The sequence below is a fragment of the Apodemus sylvaticus genome, chromosome 12, assembly GCF_947179515.1.
Source record: "Apodemus sylvaticus chromosome 12, mApoSyl1.1, whole genome shotgun sequence".
NCBI classification, from domain to species: Eukaryota; Metazoa; Chordata; class Mammalia; order Rodentia; family Muridae; genus Apodemus; species Apodemus sylvaticus.
This window is the reverse complement of record NC_067483.1, coordinates 68,278,693-68,301,086: the sequence shown is the minus strand read 5'-3', so window position 1 is coordinate 68,301,086 and position 22,394 is coordinate 68,278,693. Positions and strand designations below refer to the sequence as shown.

At 37.4% G+C, this 22,394-nt stretch overlaps 1 protein-coding gene across 1 annotated transcript in view; it reads right to left on the bottom strand.

The window, feature by feature from the left end:
- Nucleotides 1-22,394, bottom strand: part of Rc3h1 (ring finger and CCCH-type domains 1) — a 63,390-nt gene that overhangs the window by 28,945 nt on the left and 12,051 nt on the right. The window contains exons 2-6 of the mRNA XM_052199810.1: nt 14,629-15,013; nt 7,321-7,441; nt 5,981-6,220; nt 5,237-5,412; nt 1,974-2,174 (exon numbers count right to left, since the gene is read on the bottom strand). Coding sequence (XP_052055770.1) covers nt 1,974-2,174; nt 5,237-5,412; nt 5,981-6,220; nt 7,321-7,441; nt 14,629-14,859 — 969 coding nt within the window. The 5' untranslated portion in view covers nt 14,860-15,013. The remainder of the gene's footprint in view (nt 1-1,973; nt 2,175-5,236; nt 5,413-5,980; nt 6,221-7,320; nt 7,442-14,628; nt 15,014-22,394) is intronic.

Genomic DNA, 22,394 nt, shown 5'->3' with positions numbered 1-22,394 from the left:
CTGTACAAACTAAATTTCATATATTAAATAGTCTAAATAATTTCAAATGTCTAGTACAGTTAAAAAAAATCCTGTTATGATTTGATTGTAGAACATAGATCAAACTGGAAAAGACATGGGACCTTCCTCCCTCTTGGCTAGCTTTCATGGTACTACATCGCTCTATGCAGGGTACTGGGGGAGGGAGATAAGTGAATAATGGTCTTACCCACCAGCTAACCTGCCCAGGCAAGAGGTGCCCATCAATGTAATGTGGCATGAAGGTTCCTGGGGTAACCAAGGAGCTTTTAAAACTGGAATATGGGCTGTCCTACATCTGGTATTCACATTTGGCATTTTAAGCCTGTTAAAAGCCAATGACCAAGGAGTTCACACACAGGCCCTACGGGTGAATCTACTTGTTCTGTTAATGTCATCAAACATGCTTCAATATTTTTGTTTATGCCTATAGATCAATGCTTTTCTCAACCCTGCTTGGAGACATTTCTTTCCGCATGGACCGCAGTGAGTTTAGAGACTCATAACTGGTCAATGTTCTGAGAATAAATGACTGTTGAATATTCAGACCTAAATAAGACATCTATATCACACCACCACAACCACCACCACCACCACCAAAGATTACAAAATAGGGGTGTAAAGAATGTAAAAGCTAGCCGGGCGTGGTGGTGCATGCCTGTAATCCCAGCACTTGGGAGGCAGAGGCAGGTGGATTTCTGAGTTCGAGGCCAGCCTGGTCTACAGAGTGAGTTCCAGGACAGCCAGGACTACATGGAGAAACCCTGTCTCGAAAAACCAAAAAAAAAAAAAAAAAGAAGAAGAAGAAAAAAAAAGCTGAAGGATGAGAAGAAGAAGTACTGTTAACTGTCTTCCTGACATGACACAGTTGTCCTCCTGAACTCATAGCAGCTATGGTTACCTGCACAAGATCAAGCCAGTCATCATTCCAGATTATGAGAGACAGACTATGATGCTCCACCCCTAGCTGAGAAGTTACTGGCAGCTGTTGGCTGCCGGAGAAGAAAGGGTTATTTTTTTCAGGGATGCACATGCCCCTGGAACCACGATTATTGGATGGCCCCAAGCTCATGTGCATGCTGGTGTCACTAACTGGACTTGGAAGATTATTGTGAAAAACAAAAAGATTATGAAGGTAGGAAGAATGTATCATTCTGAGTAGAGGGTAGGAAAAATGAAAAAGGGCAGTTAGAGTAGATATGATCAAGATGAACTTGTCAAAGAATAAATATTTTTAAAATCTGATTTAATTTGGGATTTTTGAAGGTTGAGTATTTCTCTAAAACTTGTGGAGGGGGGGTCCAGGAAAGGGGACAACATTAGAAATGTAAATAAATAAAATAACCAATTAAAAAAACCCAAAAAACAAAACAACAAAAATATAATGAGAACACACACATACATACACACACACACACAAAAAAAGCTTGTTCCAGTAAATCTCCATATATATATTTCATTCTATAAGTTGTTTTTGTAGAGAACTGTGACTAGTATGAAAGTATTCAAGGAAGAGATACAAACAGTAAAAATCAGAAAACAGATCATTCATTAAAAGAATCCTATATAAAATTAAAGGCACTTAGAAGCAGGATTTAGGGGCTGGAGAGATGGCTCAGTGGTTCAGTGCACTGGCTGCGCTCTTAGATACGGTTGATTCCCAGCACCCACATGGTAGCTTGCAAGTATCTGTAACTCCAGTTCCAGAAAATACAAAGCCCTTTGGATTCTTTGGGCAGTAAAGAGAGAGAGAGATGATGACAAGGACCGTGGAGAGCGCTGGCTGAAACACTGTAAAACTACTGTCATTCTGATAGGACTAGCTATGACGTAATATCTGGACACACTGAATCTCACTTTACGATCATATTTATTTCTTAAATAAAATAATTACAAAATAACAATTATCAAGACTCCAAGATCATTTATTAAGTAAGGGACAATAAAGACACTACCTTATCAATAATAGACTGCATATGAGATTTGTGAGACTGGTCCCCATAAAGCAAAGAGGACCACTGGTCTGGTGCAATCCTTAAGCCAGCTTCCATAGCAATTTGCACTATCTGGGAGTCATGTTCTCGTCTCAGAGCTTCATAAGTCCTAAATTCTTCTTTCAGCTGCATCAAAGAAGAGTCTTCATCACGTTTGGTGACCTAAAAAGACACATACACAAAAATCTCATAACAAAAAAAAGCCTCATACTTTAAACACATATAAACAAAAAAACTGATTTAAAAAAATCCAATTTATTTTGTGTGTCTTGGTTTGATGTGTACCATAGATGGCAGGCACAGAGTGGAGACCTCCCAAGAAGCAGCTCTCTTCTTTCACCATGTGTGTTCCAAGACCACCACTGAGCCATCTCACCAGCCCAGAAAAAAAAAAAAATCAAAATAACAACTTTCTTTTAGCAGCAAATAGCCAGAGAAAAATGGAATATACCATCCTGCCTACAAAACATCTCCTGCTATAGATGTCAAAATCTTGCGTTTTTTTAAAGACAGGGCTCTCACTATGTAGCTCTGGCTGGCCTGGAACTCACAGAGATCTGCCTGCCTCTGCTGCTCCCACCCCCAAGTGATAGAGTTAAAAGGTCTGCAACATCATCATACCCAGCCATAGATGTCAAGCATCTTCTTAAAGAAAGAATGAACATGTGGGCAAAAATTCACAATATAGAATTTAACAGATACACGTGTGTATACAGGCATTTTTAAAATTAATAATATATTTAATGAACAATTATTTTAAAAAGCAACATGTGTTTCTTCTTCATAAGTTCAGATCATGACTTGCCTAGCATTAGGTTATCTGACACTAATAACTAAAGAGCTTCCAATATGACTAACTGAATTTATCTTAATTTTTCCATGGAGTTTTGTGAAACAGACCATAGCCAAAAAGTATAGAGCATGAGATGCTAGACTGTAATAATAATAATAATAATAATAATAATAATAATAAATCTTTTAATAATAAAACTCACAGCTGCCTTTAATCCCAGCCCTTGGTAGGCAGAGAGAGGCGGATTTCTGAGTTCAAGGTAAGCCTGGTCTACAGAGTGAGTTCCAGGACTGCCAGGGCTATACAGAGAAAATGTTTCGAAAAACCAAAACCAAAACAAAAAACCAAAAAAACAAACAAAAAAAGCCTCACAGCTGGATGTAGTAGTACTCACTTGCAATCTTAATATTCAGAAGGCAGAGGCAGGACCATCAGAATTTCAAGGCCAGCCTTATCTATCTAACAAGTTCAAGATCAAGGAGGGCTACAAAACTATTTCGGATACAAACAGCAAAACCAACGCTGTTTTTTTTTTTTTTTTTAAATCTACCTTTTAAAAAATGAAATCCAGGGAGGGAGATGGAGAGATGGTTCAGATGGTAAAGCACTTGCTGAACAAGCATGAGGCTCTCCATGAGTTCATGATCTCCAGTACAAATAAAATGGGAGTGGGGAAGAAGAAGGACTTTAGTCCCATGTCTGTCAAGAGCACTGACGAGGCATAAACAGAGCTCCTTAAGCCTGTACTCAGCTACCTGAATCAGTAAGCCCTCAGTTTCCATGTACCCCAACAAAAATTAAAGTAGAGTGCCACCAGAGCCGATTCCAGCTTCCATATGTATTGCAAGCCACACACACACACACATTTTTGGTTTTTTGGATTTGTTTTTTTTTTTTTTTTGAGACAGGGTTTCTCTGTGTAGCCCTGGCTGTCCTGGAACTCATTCTGTACACCAGGCTGGCCTCAAACTCAGAAATCCGCCTGTCTCTGCCTCCCAGAGTGCTGGGATTTCAGGTTGTGCCACCACTGCCTGGCTCACACATATATTTTTAAAAAAAAATACTTAAAAAAAAGCTACCTTTATTTAACACTTGCTATGTACAGTTACCTAACTAAATCATTATATTACCATATTAACTTACTTTAAATTTTGTAGCACATCTGATGTATTTGTTATTGTTATCTCAGTAACTTAGATTTTGAGTCAGGCTGGATTTAAGCTAAAGGTTTAAAATAACTCTCACCTAGACTCTAACCCTATGACATTTTAAAACACATTTGGAGGTTGAAGGTGTGGGTCATGGCAGTGTGGTTAATTCCCCATACTGTCAAAAATAAAATTGTATTGTGTTAACCTTTTATTCCTATAAGGGCTATATCATTATAGGAGAAAATTCTCCCCTTTTAACTTTCTACTAAAAAAAAACCAAAAAAACCAAAAAAACAAAAAACCCTCACACTATTATAAAAAAAATTATAGATCACACTTAAATTTTTTTAAATGTATTCCTTTTTATTTTTTCTGAAACAATACTTGATTTTATTAAGCAAGAAGTAGACAATCTCAGAGAAAGAATCAAGTATGGGTATGAAAAAACCCCTACCATTTCATCCTTATAACAAAGTCGGGTCCAACTAAACCTTTCATCAGGAAATCAGATGAACAAACACAAAAAAACTTAACTACTTTGCCATTTTCCAAGATAAAAGTACAAATAAACATGTATATGCATGAAAATACTTCAACATAGGCTAGCCCTCTTTTAAAAGGTAAAATACACTCTCTAATTTTGCTTATAGTCGTGGTGAGTATGTTGGCTAGTTTTGTGTGAAAATGCTTCCACTAGACTGGTGTGTAAGCAAGCCTGTGATACATTCTCTTGATCAATAACTGATATGGGAGGGCCCAGCCCATTGTGGGCAGTGTCACCGCTGGGCTGGTGGTCATGGAGCTAAGACAGCAGGCTGAGTAAGCAGCACTCTTCTATGAAGTGCTTCAATTCCTCTCTTGAATTCTGCCAATGACAGAGACTGTGGTTTGAATGTGCATGCAAAATAAAACTTTTCCTCAAACTGCTTTTGGTCATAGTGTTTTATCATAGTAATAGAAACCCTAAGTAGAAATCCTAACTAAAGCAGAGGGAATGATAAGATGATGAATCTCTTCATATAGATTTAAGGGGTGAGACTGTATTTCAGCAATATAGTACTTGTCTAACACGTGCAAGGCTTTGGGTTCAATCCCTACCAGTGCAAACAGACAAGCCAAAACCAAAACTGAACAGACCAAACCCATGATGTAACTAGAGCATATAAAATTAATGCTGGTATTTTCTGAAAAGTACAGGCAATTTTATTAAGGTTCAAATTTAATGCTTAAGTTTAGAGACATGGCAATGTTTCAAGCTGAACTAGAGTTTAGGTTCATACCTTGAAGCAGGAGGCTCTATAGAGGAGCTGAACAACATGCCCAATGCTGGTTTTAGAGGCTTGAGGAAAACGTGGCTCCAGTCTTTGCACCACAAAGAGAACCAACACTTTCCGTGACAATGCAGAACCATCTTCCAAGGCCAGCAAGACCAGCTTCAGAGCTTCCTCCTGCATTGCTAGGAAAAATGGTACAATCAAAATGTATCGTGAACAAAGATGACCTAAATCCATTATCTGAAGAGCAATATAATACCATGCCATTAACAAGCAATACAATGAACCAAGCATGGCAGTGCACATCTTAACCCCAGCACTCTGAACTAGAGGCCAGCCTGATGTACAGATTGAATTCGAGGGTAGCCAGGGCTACACAACAAAACCCTGTTTCAAAACAGACAAACCAACCAACAATAATAAAAAAAACCCAAACAATATTTACAACTACATTTTGAAGCCACATTTGTGGGCAATTCTATCATATTATATTAAGTAAATAAATGATTAATAGAAAGACATTTTTAGTGACTAATAAAATGAATAAACGTTTGTTATCAAGAGAAAAGTCTGTGAATTCTCTGAAAGAGTATGAAGCCAGGATTGTCAAATAGAACAATGCTTGAAACAGAATTTAACAAAAGATGAGGGTTTGTACATTTTTTTAAGGCTTTTTACTTTATACTTTTAGAATACCTAAAGTAAGGGTAAGTAAGCAGCTAAAGCAACAAACAAATTTTAATTACATACCTGGTCCAAGGAATTGGCAGCCCCTAGCTCTGACTGCTGCCCAGAGATTAGAAGAGAGTTGCTGAGGATTCTGGTGCTGGAGAATGAGCTCTGTAACTGTGCGTTCACCTAGAGATCGAGCAGCCCTCATAGCACGGATCCTGCCTTCTTCTTCCACTAGCTGGCAATGAACCAGAGTCACAAGTTTCCTTTGCATTGGGCGACTCAGAACACTCTGAGTAGTGCTGTTCAGACCCACACCTGGAAAAGAGAACAAGGAAGCTATTTCTAGGTTTACAGTGCAATTTTATGATCCAGGAGCACTTTCTCTGGAGCGGCTCATTTGCGGGCTAGTTCTCAGTCTTATTAGTATATTTAAAGTAAACAATAAACCAACAGTTTAGATCTCCACACCTTTAATTCTAGCACTTGAAAGGCAAGGGTAGCTAGATCTCTATGTTGGAGGCCAGTCTGGTCTACAGAGTAAGTTCCAGGGCAGCCATAGCAACACAGAGAAACCTTGTCTCAAAACATCAAAATAAACAAATAAGTAATTAAGTAAATAAAACCATATAACAATAACATTTAAAAAGTAAAGCAAATGTATGTAGATAGATATCACTCAATATGGCATTCAGAATACTATTACTCATTTTAATCATAGAAGAAAAACTGACAGCAAACAGCAATTAATCCAAGACCCAAATACTGTTGTTCTAATAGTTCTGGTATATTATTATTGGTATATCTTACTAATAGTTAATAACAGGCCCTTTCTGGAAGGTAAGGACAACTTCCATTTTCTTACCATTTTCTACAAATACAACCTAAAACTAGACAAAGAATCAGAGTTTATCAAGTAAGAACTGGGATATAGCTGCTAGAATGCATATCCCCTGGGCTTACTTCGAAATGCCCCCCACATAAGTGACTTAGCCCTTGGGAGGTAGAGACAGGACGACCAAGTTCAAAGCTATCCTGTCCATACAGCAACTTTAAAGCCAACCTGGGTTAAATGAGACCCTGTCTTCAAAGGAAAAAAACAAAAAGACAAAGTTGTCAAAATAGATGAAAAGCCCTTCTAAAAGAAAGAAAAGGTTTCATATATTTTTATTCATTTGTAGCTCAATTATTGCAGTGATAGAAGTATCCATAACAGATATTTGGCCAATTATGATGGGGCACACCTTTAATTCTAGCACTTGAAAGAAGAAGCAGGTAGATCTCTGCGAATGTGGCCAGCCTGGTCTACAAAGAATTCTGGGTCAACCAGGGCTACATAGTGAAATTCTGACTGAAAAAACAATCAAATGAACAAACAGTTGTTTGCTTAGCAGGGTTTTATTATTTATTACATTTACCTCTCGCACTGCTGAGTGGTTTCAGGTACAATGCTAATTCTTCTACACATTTCTTGGCTTCCTCATAATGCTTTGTATCTTCAACCCCACTACACAAAGTAATGGGCTGTTGCTCAGGGATCTGAAGAACAAAAAGTTTGGAATGTTTCATTAATTTATACTAAACGTTTTGCTGAGTACAATTTATCCACTGATAGTCCAGGTGCTTATATCATTAAAACTACTAAATTTGCTACATGCTTTCAAACTTTTACTTGCATATATCACCCATTGTTATTTCCGTAAAAGCCTTATTAAAAGAATTCAAATACTATATAATTAACTGAATTGCTTATACAATTCAATGATCTACAGTATTAGTAAACTTATAGTTGAATAACTATAGCAACTAAACTAAAAAATTTCTTCCCCCCCCTCCCCCCCCAAAAAAGAGCCTCATACCTTTATTGCCCCGGACAGGGTCTCTCTCAAGTGTGCAGCCCTGGCTGATCTGAAACTTACTATGTAGACCAAACTGGCTGTTCTTTGAAGTATGGGGATTAAAGGTGTGGTATGTACCCAGACTCTTTTCTTACATTTTTGTGGATATGTACAGAAACTAGAGGGAAACCTCAGTGGTTGTTCTTCACTGACCTAGACACGGGTTTTTCTCTGGCCTAGAACTTGCCAAGTAGGCTAGGCTGGCTTCCCTAACCTAGGATCCCGGAGAATCCAGGGATCTCCAGCCTTGCTTGACATTGTAAGTACGCCAACATACATCTTTTTGTAATATTTATTTAATACGAATTGGTGTTTGGCCTGCACATATATATGTCTGTGTACCACATGTATAAGTTACAAAAGGTTGTGAACTGCCATGTGGGTGCTGGGACTCAAACCTGGGTCCTCTGGGAGATCAGTTAGTGCTGTTAATCCCTGCGTCATATCTCTAGCTTCCACACACACTTCTATCTAGATTCTGGGGATTAAATTAAAGATTCCATGCTTGTAAGGAAAATGCTTGACCAGTTGAGTTATTTCCTCAGTCCTCAATATTTCATTTATTTTTATCGATAATTATGATTTCATTATTTGAATATAACTCATTGTGCTTATGTGGTCTCCAACAGGTAACCTGCTTATATACCATATAATATACTTATCATGTATTACCCAATTTTTGATTTTGAGGTAGGATCTAAACAACTTGTGAACTCACAAGGATCCTTGAGCCTAAGTCTCTCACGTGGTTGGATTACAGGAGTATGTAACCAATGCCTACTTTCTCTTTCTTATAGAACCATGGCATGGGGTAAAAAGTAGTGCCTCAATGTAGATCTTTTTTCAAAATTAATGAAATGTGTTAGTGTTGGCCATAAATCTTTATTAAGTACAATGTGATTCCCCGATAATATAAGCTTTTAATCTGTAATAATTGAACTAGGCTAATTAAGAAATTATCATTTCAGATACTTTGTGGTAAAAATATTTAAAATATTTGCTCTTATTTTCTCTCAGTCAGTGTGGTGGCATATAGCTTTAATCTCAGCACACTCAGGAGGCAGAGGTAGGCAGACATCTTGAGTTCAAGGCCAACATAGTCTATATAGCAAGTTCCAGGGTAACCAAGGCTATATAGACACTATCTCAAAACACACACAAAAAAAATCTGCTTACCCTTCCCTCAACACCCACCTTTCCACCATTTGCTCCCACCTGCCACCTTGCTTTGGTTTATATTTGAATTTCCTAAAAGACTAAGGCTGTTCTGTCATAAATTCACATAGTGCTAGGACTAAAGGTGTGTGAGTCGCCAAGGCTGGCAGGCTCAAACAATAGTTAAGAAAAAAGTTGTTATGGAATTGTGGCAACAGCCAGAGGTATATGAAGAAAAAAACCAAATTTTAGGCTAGTTATGAGTGGAATTAGAGAAGACAGTCATGTTTCATGGAAAGGTTTTCTCTGATCTCTCTGTGGAATTCTGCTGTGCTCTGCCTCGGTGGCAAAGACTTCCTGCACTATTCCGGGCTTTCCTGTAGGTCAGAGGACAAGTCCAGTAGAGGGTAGGGTTTCTCTGTGCAGCCCTGGCTGTCCTGGAACTCACTCTGTAGACCAGGCTGTCCTCGAACTCAGAAATCCGCCTGCCTCTGCCTCCCAGAGTGCTAGGATTACAGGCGTGCGCCACCACCACCGGGCGTATGATAAATTTTTAAAGAGCCATCTCTCCAACACAAATTGATTTATTTTAACTGTATGAGGGTTTTGCCTCCATGCACAGAAGTGCACTATGAGCACGCCTAGTGTCCAATGAGGCCACACGCTGATGTTGGATCCCCAGGAAATATAGTTGTAGAAGGTTTTGAGCCACTTGTATGAGTGCTCAGAACTGAATCTGGGTCCTCTGTAGGAGTAGCAAGTTCTCTTAACCACCAAGTCATTTTTCCGGCCATGTTTAACTAATAATAAAAGTGTGTGTGCATATAAGAAATGTTTGAATTGGGCAGTGGTACCACACGCCTTTAATCTTAGCAGTTGGGAGGTAAAGGCAGTACGATCTCTGAGTTCGAGGCCAGCCTGGTCTACGGAGTGAGTTCCAGGACAGACAAGACTATGCAGCAAAATCCTGTCTCAAAACAATACCCTACCCCATCCCACCAAAAAGGAAAAAAGAAATGTTGTTAAGACAGGATGCACTTAATCCTTTGACAACCCAACCTAATCCTAACGATGGCATAATGGATAAATAGGCTAGACTCACTGATGAAACAGAATGCAGAATACTCAAACTGCGGCATGCAGCTGGCAAAAGCAAAGCTGAAAACACTTGATACTCTAGACAACACCAAAGCTAAAGATCTTGGAGCAAACTGTATGGAATTTAAACTTGTAAAGCTAAAGAACTTGCAAACAAGCATTACACACTGAAATGAACAAGCTAGTTTTGTTTTCCCTTGTGTGTATATGACTGCATGTGAGTATGAATGCCAGATGAGGGCACTGGACCCCTTGTATCTGGAGTTACTGGTGACTGTGAAAAAAGCTGCCTGGTGTGGGAGCTGGGAAGTCAATTCAGCACTCTTAATTACTGAACTATTTCTCTAGTCCCTAATCTGTAAAATTTAATGGATTGCCTGCAAGCCTTTGTTTTTCAAGAAAACATGTGTGTGTGTGTGTGTGTGTGTGTGTGTGTGTGGAGGGGGGGGTACCAGGTAGGAGAAAGGAATTTAGGAATTTAAAAATTTAAGGGTAGGGATTCTTTTGTACCACTAGAGGGAGCTTGAACATAGAAATAGAATAGTCAATAGAACCTCAATCTGTCATCGAAATCAGTATTTTCTAAGGAAAACCCATGTTTTCAGAGCTAAATGTATTATTCAAATATAAAGGTAAACTCAAGATTTAGTAGTTTGAGTTCAATTTACACCTAGAAATATTTTTTTTAGAAAAGGTTGAAGCCTAGGAAATGTTCTTCTACAATGCCTCTAATGAAAACATTATCAGTATGAACTTAAGATATTTTGGTATATTGGGGAAGGGGAGATGGCTTATGGGACTTTCTGGGGAAGGGGGAACCAGGAAAGGGGACAACATTTGAGACGTTAATAAAGAACATATCTAATAAAAAAATAAATAAATTCATTGTTCATCTTGCCTGCCCCCCTCCCCCTCCCAAAAAGATATCCTGGTATTAAAAGATTCAGTGGCTTTGGTGGGAAGGATGTCATTTTGTCTGTGTTTGTTGCTAAGTGCCTTCTTGAGGTGATACTGTGAGTTCTCCTTGATTCTTCCCATTTCCTGTACACTTACTAACATATCCTCAAATATCCAATCATTTGTGTCAATTTACAGAAATTACTGGTATGCTAGACTTTGTCACTGGAATTTTTAGTTCTGTTTGTTTTGTTTTTGAGACAAGTTTTGCTATGTAATTTTGGTTGTTTTAGAACTATGTAGACCATGCTGGCCTCAAACATATAGACTCTGCCTCACAAATTATCATTGGCTATTAAAATTGATGTAAGGGCTGGGATGGCTCAGTTGATAGAGTATTTTCTTCATATACACAGACATGGATTTAATCCTTAGGACGACATAAATCAGAAATGGTGGCAAGAAGTAAACCAAGAGGTAAAGGCAAGAGGATCAGAGTTCAAGGTCATCCTCAGTTACACAGTGAGTTTGAGACCAGCTTGGGATACGTAAGATCCTGTTTTAAGGAAAAAAAAAACTTCATTTTTGCAATATATTTGTGGGGATTTAGGGAACTTCTGTAAATAACACTGTGGAATAGACTACACAGTGAATTAGTTCTGATGCTCAGGCTATTTTTTACTTGTTACTTTTAGAGACTGTAGTGATATTCCTCTATAGGGCCCCCTTGTATGTATGTGTTGAAACTATCTGGTTTGATAACCTGATGTTGTTAAGTGCAGCCACTATAGTTACAGGGTTATATGCATTTTCTATTTTATATTTTCCAGAGCCTGACAGTTTGCACTCTCCCTAGCATACACAAGAGCCCTGCATGGCCACCTGGGACCATCACCATTTGGACCCTGGTTTGTAAGAAGAGCTAAAAAAACAAAAACAGAAACAGAAACAAATCAAACCCTGTTGTTATCTAAACCTGTATTTTCCTGATTAGCAGTAAGATTAATCATTTTTTCCTGGTTAAAAACAAGACAAGCAAAAAACAAAAGCAGTTTTATAGAAGCACTTTACATTTACAGAAAAATGACAAAGACAGTTCAGAAATTCCTATCACCCCACACCTCATTCTCATTATAATGTTCTCTTGATAGAATACATTTACTGATATTAATATGCCAATATGACTATAATGATAATTTAGCTCATTCTAGCTAAGAATTCTGATTTTACTCAGAATGCCTTACTTTTGCCTAACAGCCTTCCTGTATTCCAGAAGCTCATCCAGAATTCTTGATTTGTGATCACTCTTTATAAGGTTCTTCCTGTGTTTTGATGACTGGCAGTTTTAAGGAGTAGTGAGGATGCGTGTTGTATACTGACTTTTGATGGGATTTCATTTTTCTCACAAAGAGACTGGAGTTAGATATTTTTGGCAGTAAGTCCAGAGAGAAAAAAAAATCTCTTTTCATCATAGCATGCTAAAGATTCACTATCAATATGACTTATTTCTGTTTACATTAATCCAGTTCACCTGGCTGAGGCAGCATTTGCTGGATTTCTCTAACATAAATATGTGTATTTGGTATAGGTTATCCATCAAAACCGCTCTTCAATTGTAGAAATTGTGATGAAGCCAGAGATTAAATATTTTTTTAGATGATATCACTTTCAGTGATAAAGTTTACAGATATAATCTGAGACAGGCCATCAAGATGGACCAAAGGTGGAAAGTGCTTGCCACCCACTGAGTCTGACTGAGCATAGTTCCCAGAACCCACACAGTGGAAGGAGAAAGCCATTCTTTGCCTCTCTCCTCTATGTGCCTCCCAACAATCAATCAATAAACAAGCAAAAATATAATAGTAAGAAGCGAGGTGTAATCAAGAAGAAAACACACTCAAAACAAAAAAACATAAGAATCATCCACCACAGTATCACACAGGTAAAAACCAGAATTCCAGAGTTTAATAGAATAGTAGTTAGTTGAAGGGCTAGAGAGATGGCGCAGCGGTTAAGAGCACTGACTGTTCTTCCAGAGGTAATGAGTTCAAATCCCAGCAACCACATGGTGGCTCACAACAATCTGCAATGAGATCAGATGCACTCTTCTGGAGTACGAAGATAGCTACAGTGTACTCATCACATATATAAAATAAATAAAATCTTTAAAAAAATAGTAGTTAATTGACCTGAAGAGCCTCTAATTTAGTCTTTCTTCTTGTATGATTAGTTTTCTTTCCTTTTTTTAAAATTTAAAATATATGATTTAAATTTAAATTTTAGAATTCTATTAGTTATGGCTGTTCCTGAGGGTCTGTTTTTGAGTCTTTATCATGGCCTGAGTCATGCACACGCAGTTGGGAAAAAGTTGTTGTTCTTCCTCTTCTTTCTTCCTCTTCCTCCTCCTCTCTTCTTCCTTCTTCATCATCTCTTATGTTTTATTTCCTATATCCTCCTCCTTTTGTTCAAACATCATTGTACTTGTGAACATGCTAAGCAGCCTATATCTCTACTTTAGATAAGAGGTGCTGTAGTTATATCAAAATGGTGGTTGCATGGGCATCCACTTCCCAAGTACATTAAGATGTATTTAACAGCTTCTTAAAGGGTTAGGGAGATGACTGGGCCGTTAAGAGCACTTGTTGCTCTTCTGGAAGACACAGGATCAATCCCCTGTACCCACATCAGGTAGCTTACAACCGCCTGTAATTTCAGGGGATCCAATACCCTCTTCTGGCTTCCAAGGGTACCTGGACACATGGGGCACACAGTTACATTAAAAAAAAAAAAAACAAAACCCTTTTTTCTTTTCTTTCTTTTTGAAACAAGGTCTCACTATTCTAACACTGCTGGCCTTGAACTCAAGAGATTTGCCTGCTTGTCTTCTACCCAGTGCTGTTAATAAAGGCACACACCAAAACATCCAGTGAAAATAAAACCTTTTAAAAGCCAAGAAAGGAAAAAAATGAGTAAGTAACAACTTCCCTCAGATAAAACAGCACTCTTCACCTTTCTCTATATACTGTTCAAAACGACTCAAACTTAGGATAGACTTGGGTTCAAAGACTGGCATAAACTCAAGGGTTCTAGGACGACTTTAAATTTCCTAAATGAAATAAAATCAAAGGCGCGAGAAATAAAACAGAACTATGAAAACTTAAAAAACTATAGTTGTATCTTTGTGTTATTGTTCTCCATTTCCATTTTATTGACATAGAGCCTTTGCCTTTTTTCCTACTGTTATAATTCAATACATACCTATTTATCTTACTCAACCCTTCCAGCTCTGGCCACTAGGAGCTCTTTCAGCCAGCTCTGGTATGCTTTTGACATAGTCGCACTTTGTTAGAATACTTGTCCTTGAATTGACCATCCCTCCCAAGAGTTCTGGTTCCTTTTATTGGAATATTGTATTAGAAACCAATTATCTAAACAAAAGGCATGTACACCGCTATTGAGACTATGGTGTCCTTAAGATTATCTTGGCTAATGAGGCAAGGAAATAATAATCCAAGTATAAATATGTATATGCAAATAATAATCCAAGTATATACATATTTATAAATATTGCTATAGGCAACCATCTGTATCTACATTAAAATAAGCATGCCCACACAAAACCACATATAACTAAAAAGTCAATTAACGACGATAGCCAATATTAAGTTACTATATTACCTGAGCCCCCACTAGCTGCAGTAATGCTGAGTTCACAGGAAGAAGCTCAATGTCCGTGTTGATAGTGGTCTGGTCAAATGGGCAAGCCTTACGGTGGAGTTTATTCAGGCACATTTTGCAGACAGTATGGCCACAGCCCAAACTGATGGGCTTTCGAATTGTTTCGTCGAAAGTCTGAGTGCAAATTGGGCAGGAAAGGAAATCCGTCCATTGTGGAGCTTGTACAGGCATTGCTTCTGGAGTTACAATTCACTAACACGCACACACACACACAAAAAAAAAATCTAAAGCAAAGATTCCACTGGAATCAAAATCTTGGAAAAAAGTTTATCTTTTTTTTAAATATCTTCTGTAGATACAGTCAGCACATAGTGTGAAATATAACCTGGAAAATAGAGAGGAAAAAAATTAGAATAATCTGTTTCTACAATCATGACTCTACAACTTCCCATATCACTTTAATGTTACAACATTCTATTTTTATATATTTTTATTAACTCAAAGTTATGATAAAATAACCAATTCCATCTTCTATTTTTAAAGGAGGACATATTTCCCAGAAGGATAAATTAGCTTGTCTAAAGGTGTGACCTTTAAAGTCTGTAGGAGGTTGGAATTAGGACCCCATTCTCTTAAAGACAGACACAGACACACACACAATTAATTAAGACAGAGATTAGATAAAGTTGGACATAAAGCACCCCAGTCTGTATTCTCTGAAAGTTATAAACCTCATAGCTATTTTTGTTAACAAATCAAACTATCAGACCTAAGTTCTAATTTAAAGAGAGGAAATTAATACTCTTTAAATCTTCCCTCCTCCACCATGGTATGTAATTCAGAATGGTCTTGAAGTCACTTTTCTGACAGTAACAAGTCCCCACCCAACAACAAACAAGTTTTTCTGTGTATCATACTGGAGATAGAACCTAGGACCTGTGTATGTTAGGCAAGAATTCCACCAACATGTTAATACCACCATCCCTCAATACTCTTATAAAAATTTTCCAAGTTAACAATCCAGTCACAATGTTTTTAAAATGTTTACAGTAAAATAATCTCCCTCTTATTACTCATCTCTCCAATTCTCATTATCACTCTAAATCTATAAAATACCCTATTATTTCCCATTGTTTCTTTATGCATGTAGATATAACAGTATAGCTAGACAGAATAAATGACTATCAGGTGCAACCCTAAATAAAATATTTGTATCAACTCCTCCAGCTTAAGGTACAGTGCAGAAGAAGAAATGGAAAGAATCTAAGAGCCAGAGGATAGAGAGGAGTACTGTAAAATAATGTCTTTTGGACATGCATGGATGCTGCACTCATAAACTCACAGTAGCTATAGCTACCTGCATAAGACCAGCAGAAGAACAAGCAAGTTAACAATGCAACATGGATAGAAGACAGGCTCCTGTGCCTCTATCACTACTGGCAAGTGCAAATGATGGCTACAAAGGGGGAGGGGGTCATTTTTTTCTGAGAGCATCACCTCTATACTGTCCATGCTCCTGTGGGTGGCCACACACCCATGTGTATGCAGGAAAGCACTAATTCGACTTCCGTTATTTTTTAAAAAGAAAGAAAGAAAGAGAGAGAGAGAGAGAGAGAGAGAGAGAGAGAGAGAGAGAGAGAGAGAGAGAGAAAGAAAGAAAGAAAGAAAGAAAGAAAGAAAGAAAGAAAGAAAGAAAGAAAGAAAGAAAATGGGATGTAAAGAAGGAAAGGAGATGTGTTAGGGAAGTGGTAAAGTAGGAGGAAGTGTTGGGGTGGATAGGATGGAAATATTGGCAAGGTAGCTAACATCTTTAATCTACAGGCAGAGGTAGGTAGATCTCTCGAAGTTTGAGGCCAGCCAGGATTATATAAGAAGACCTGGTCTATCTTTCTTTTCCTTGTTTAAAAGAGGCATTTTTATTTTAGCTCGTTTATTCTTTGCTATGTCCAGTGCTAAGGATTACAGTGGCAAGCAAGCTATGTCACATATCTACATGCCTCCTTCTGCTACAGATATAAAAACAATTACAAAGTTAAAATGATGGCTACAAATTGTAGTACATCTAGACATCTAGACCTGGATGGCACATGTATAAGATGGAACTATTCTAAATTCATAAGAGGATGTGTGTACTAAAGTAGCAATATTTATAATGAAAGTTAAAAGATATGATAAAAAACAATTGCTAAAATTTAGGTTAAGGAAAATGCATAACCATGGATTTCTGAAACTAAATAGATTATAAAATAAGTGAAAGGCCAGGAAAAAAAAAAACACCAAATACAGAAGTGTGACAGTATCCTTTATTTTCCTGTATTGTCTGTCATCTCAGAGGCTTAGCTGCTAACTTGGGCCTAGTCCTGAAAGCTTCTAGATTCTGTATAATCTTATATAGGCCTAGAATGTTCTCAGCCTCTGAACTTTAATACTGTAAAAGCTTACCCGTTCCCTAGTTCTTTCAGCTGTTCTAGCTCAAACTCCTCTTTAAGCTGATTGACTCAATCTGGTTTCTCCTGGCTTCTCCTGGATTGCTCTGCTTGGCATCATGGTAATTTTGGCCATTTGTTCTACTCTGATTCCTTTTCAGTCTTCGCTTGTGTCTAGCTTGTTCTCTCTTCAACCCTTCTCTGTACAGCTGTCCTGATAAAAATTACACTCTGCCCTCTGCACTGCTCTCTTAAGTAGCTTCCCTTTCCTCTCTTGGGCAGGTCCTATTCTGTCAAATCTTTCTCTAATTCATCACTTTCTCTGCTACTCAATCAGACATCACTTTCAAACATGGGTGCTTCCTTCTACAAACTAACTTTACCTTCATTTTTTTTGGGGGGGGGGGAGATTAAAGGTGTATACTAAGGGAGTGTCTGTATCCAGGCAAAGGGATTAAACATGTGTCTTAAGGGCTGAGCCACACAACTAAAAACAAGTATTTTCAGCAAATAACACATTCTTGGGGTTTATAGTGTGATCAGATATCCTGCAACAATAGTAGACAATAGGAAAGTTTAAAAAAATGACACAAGGGGTGGTGAGATGGTTCAGTAAGTACTGGTGCTTGCTACAAGATTTGGGACCCTGAGTTCAGGCCCTGGAGCCCACACAGTGGAAGGAGAGAATTTCTACAAGTTGTTCTCTTGCCTTTTCAATACACCATGGCATGCATGCTACATGTTGAGAGAGAGAGAGAGAGAGAGAGAGAGAGAGAGAGAGAGAGAGAGAGAGAGAGATGGGGTTGTTGCAGAAACTGCTGAGAGCACACGCTGTTCTTCCAGAAGACCACAACCACATGGTAGCTCACAACAGGCTGAGTCTAGATCCAGGGAATTCAATGTCATCTTTTGGTCCCCACCAGCACCAGGCATGCATATGGGGCGCAGTCATAAATGAAGGCAAACCCACACACATAATTTTTTTTTTTAATTTAAAAGGAGAGTGGTAACTCTAAATAATTAAAGATCAGATAACACAAGGCCTAAACTCAGGGTATTTGCTCGTGTAGTAAGGAGTAGAAGGATTTCATGAATCTACAGCCAATTGACTTTTGACAACTGTGTTAAAAATATAATTGGAGCTAGTTGGTGGTGGCACACGCCTTTAATCCCAGCACTTGGGAGGCAGAGGCAGGCTGATTTCTGAGTTCAAGGCCAGTCTGGTCTACAAAGTGAGTTCAGGACAGCCAGGGCTACACAGAGAAACCCTGTCTCAAAAACAAACAAACAAAAACAAACAAACAAACAAAAAACAAAAAAAAACCCAAAAACAAAACAAAACCAAAAACCAAAAACAAAAACCAACCCCCCCAAAACATTTGGAAGAAAAGACAATCTTTTCAATAAATGGTGCTGAGACAATTGAACATCCACGTGAAGAATGAAAATAGATCACTCTTTCTCACCAGTTACAAGAACTAAATAAAAATGTATTATGGATTTATATAAGATCTGAAACTGTCAGAAGAAAGCAGAGGAAACATGTTAGGATATTGAAATACACTTGTTTTTGGTTGTTGTTTATAAACACCCTAAAAAGCTCAGGAAACAAAAATAAAATTAGATATTGGATGATAAGAATTTTAAAAGCTCTGAAGGTATGCCTGCGACACAGTAGTTAAGAGCTATTGCTGCTCTTCCAGAGGATCTGAATTTGATTCTCAATACTCAAGTAGGGAGGCTCACAACAACCAATAATTCCAATTTAAGGGACCTGACACCCTCTTCTGGCCTCTCTGGGCACCTCTACACATATGTGCTCTCACACATACACACACATAAATAAAGTGGAAACAGAGAATAGATATTGCTTGTTAGTAACCAGCCTAGCTTCAGGCTCAACAAGAGACCCTACCTCAAAATAATAAGCCAGCAAGTGATAGAGCAGGCTACCTCCTGTGGCCTCAAAGCTCAAATGCACATGTACCCGTACTCATAAGCCATATTCACTTGTATTCCCTCTCCATAATTAAATTTAAAATTAATTAAAAAACCCTTTAAGTCACTCTTAATATTTCAAGAATGATAAACGACAAAGCACACATATCTTTGTAGACTCAGAGTTTGACTTAATCATAGTAACTGATCTATTCTTTTAAGAAACTTCATTCTTTTAAGTTTCTTTCTCTAACTTTATTTTCAAATATTCAAGCTTATCAAATATTGTTGTTTACATCATGTTTACCACATATAACACAGGATATATGGTTTAATGAATGTAATAAATACTCTTAAATTTGGGCTAAGTAAGAGTAAACACATGAAAATACAATGATTAAAATACCGACATCCCGATTCTCGGACAAAGGGATGACTCATTGCTCAGATGGCACAAGACTTGGTAATGTTACTCAAAATAGAGTATAATTTAAAATTTATGACTTATTTCTGTAATTCTTGTTCAATATATTTTGAGCCGCTGCTGATTTATACTGCATGTGCTACCTGTTTGTTATTTAACAGCCACATTGGTTGTCAGATCCCTAATTCAGAGGAAGATCAAACTTAAAATTTATCAAATACCTGTTCTAAATTAGTTCTTCTGAGGCATCATTATAGCTATGTATAGATGATAAACTCTTGATGCTGAAACACAGGGTCAGACCTATGTAGCCCTCAATGGCCTAGAACTCATTATGTACTCATTTGTGTTGAGTAACTTCTCAAAAAATAGCCTTAAAGTACAAAGTCAGTTATGCAAAAGAGGGATCAGGGCACGAATCACACAGGACAGACCGTGTATACTCTGCTCTACCTACGATTTAAGGTATCTGTTGGAGGTTTTGAAAAGTATCCCCCTAAGGATTAGGAATTGTGATGAAATGTTATCAATGCTGTAATACAGTTATTAGCCAATTTTAAAATTTAAAAGGCTTCATACAAAGAGGCAGTCAAAGTAAATGGCAGGACTGTGACTCAGGGAGACCAAACTCCTAAGATGTTACTTTTAAACCTATTATAGTAGTTAATAGTGGTTGATATTAGGAAATATTTGTTAAGTGACAGGAAATCTAAAACCAGATAATTCTGATAGTTGCATAGCTCTATAAATTAAAGTAGGTGAATTCAACACTTAAGTGAACTGTATTTTCTATCAATAAATATGCTAAAATCATTAAAGGCCTGTCTTTTTATAGCTTTGTTTCTCAAATGTTTATTTCTAATTTTAAAATGTCCACTGGTCAGATTTTTCTGTGAGCACAGCAATAGCTGTACTGAACCACTAAATTATACTGCTGTGAAATGTTAAGTATATCACAACCATCTCTTACCATAAAATTACAGGTTTATTTTATATGTCCCTAATTCAGAGAAAAACAGGAACTAAAATTCACTATATCTGTTGTAAGCAAGTTCTTCTCCTGACAGAAGTACACCTGTTTATAGATGATAAACTCTTGATGGCAGGCATTTTTCAGCCAATGGCTAGCTAATAACTGTTGAACTGGACTAAAACAAAGGTTTTAGTTTAGGTTAAATTTAGGCTGCCTTTTAGAAAACTATCAAATCAAACAAAATCTTATTTATATGTAAAGAAAAAAATTCTTGGATAACTTCTCATTCTATTCCACATAGTAACTTCTTAAGAATCATTACTCTTGACCTTAACCTAGTTTGCCACTTCTCTGGAATACTTCTATGGCAACCAGCACATCAAAGAAGAGAAAATTTGTAACTATCCTGAAAACTGAAGCTAAGTAAGCAATAACACAAAGAAAAACAAAGGCTTATTATTACACTTAAGTGTTGTAATTCCCAGTGAGGCATCAGTAATTTACAGAGGAAATTATAGTCTATGATTTGAAGACTAGAAGTTTTAGTAATGACACCCCTTTGAAGAAAAACAATTTTAATTGTAAAAATATCTTCTAAATATATTTGGATTGAGTTCTAACCTTATAGCACACAACACACTAGATATGTTAGTGTGTATGTATATGTACACACACACACACACACACACACACACACACACACAAAACCTAAGACATACACAGGAGAAAGGCTACTGAGTTAGAGGGTAAAAAGCCTGAAAACTTATTTATCATCCTCTTTAGGAGAAAAGCCAATTCTCTCCAGAACCGTGCTACTTAATTATACAACTTGTCTAAGTCATAATACTCCAAAGTAAAAGCTTTGTGCACAAAGCTTGGAGATTTATTTAACAGTTAGCTCAAGTTATCTTTTAAAATTAATCCTTCTCTGCTCAATATATTCTATTTTTCTTAGGTAGGGTCTTATAGCAGGATTTTCCCTGTCCAATTAATTTAAATATCAGTGCATCAGGCCTGTGATTAAAAGGGAGGCAGAGCTAAGAGTTGCAGGGACAGAGAGCTAAGAGTTGCAGGGACTCCTAGGAGAGGGGAGGAAGCAAGATGGAGGCCGATGAACAAGATGATTCAGATTCATCATGGCTTTAAATAGCCACAGGTAGATATAATATCATATAGGGATAGAATAATTGGGATAACTTGTCTATTCTAGGTGGGCAGCTTGTATCAGTACCAACTGGCCCTGGAATTATTGTGTGGGCATCTTGTGAATTAGTGCCCCACATAGCACAGAAATGCCATTCATTTTTAATAGTTCCTGAAACAGGGTCTAACTATGTAGCTCAGGCTAGGCTCAAATTCACACCTTTCCTTAAGGTAAGATTTTGACATAATGCCATCATGCCTGGCTGTAAAATGGTAGGTGGATGATTTGTCATCTGGTCCCCAAAGTTATTTTAATCACAATGATTAATAAATAATTACAATGAATGTTCACAATGAAAAGAAAATCTAATTACACACAGTAATCATTTTTCAGATTGATAAATGGTTCTTAATTCTGTAGTGTTTCTTCAGTTTGTCCCCTTTACTAACTCTCGTCTCAACAGCATGTATACATGAGTGAGACTGCCTCAAACTAGACAAAACCGTTCTACTATTTCTGCTGATCTTTTTGGCTCTACCATTCCATTTGCCTTCTCGTCCATGTTCAAACTATCATTCTTCCTACTTTAGCCACTACTTTGTAACAACTTTTAAACATAGAAAGGACTTTTTTAATGAAATTCAATTATTATGACTCAATTCTTATTTTAACTCTTTCTATTCTTCTATAAATGCTGTCCATTTCTGGCTTTTATTCAAAATCCTGTCCAAGTAGTTACTAAACCCAAACCTCTCCATGATTGACTCTGTTAAGTCTCTTCTCGGTTTGATTCTTGGTGGTTCCTCAGAAATTCTTCAATTCTCTTTCCTAAGTTTTCTACAGTGTTTTTGTCTATTTTTA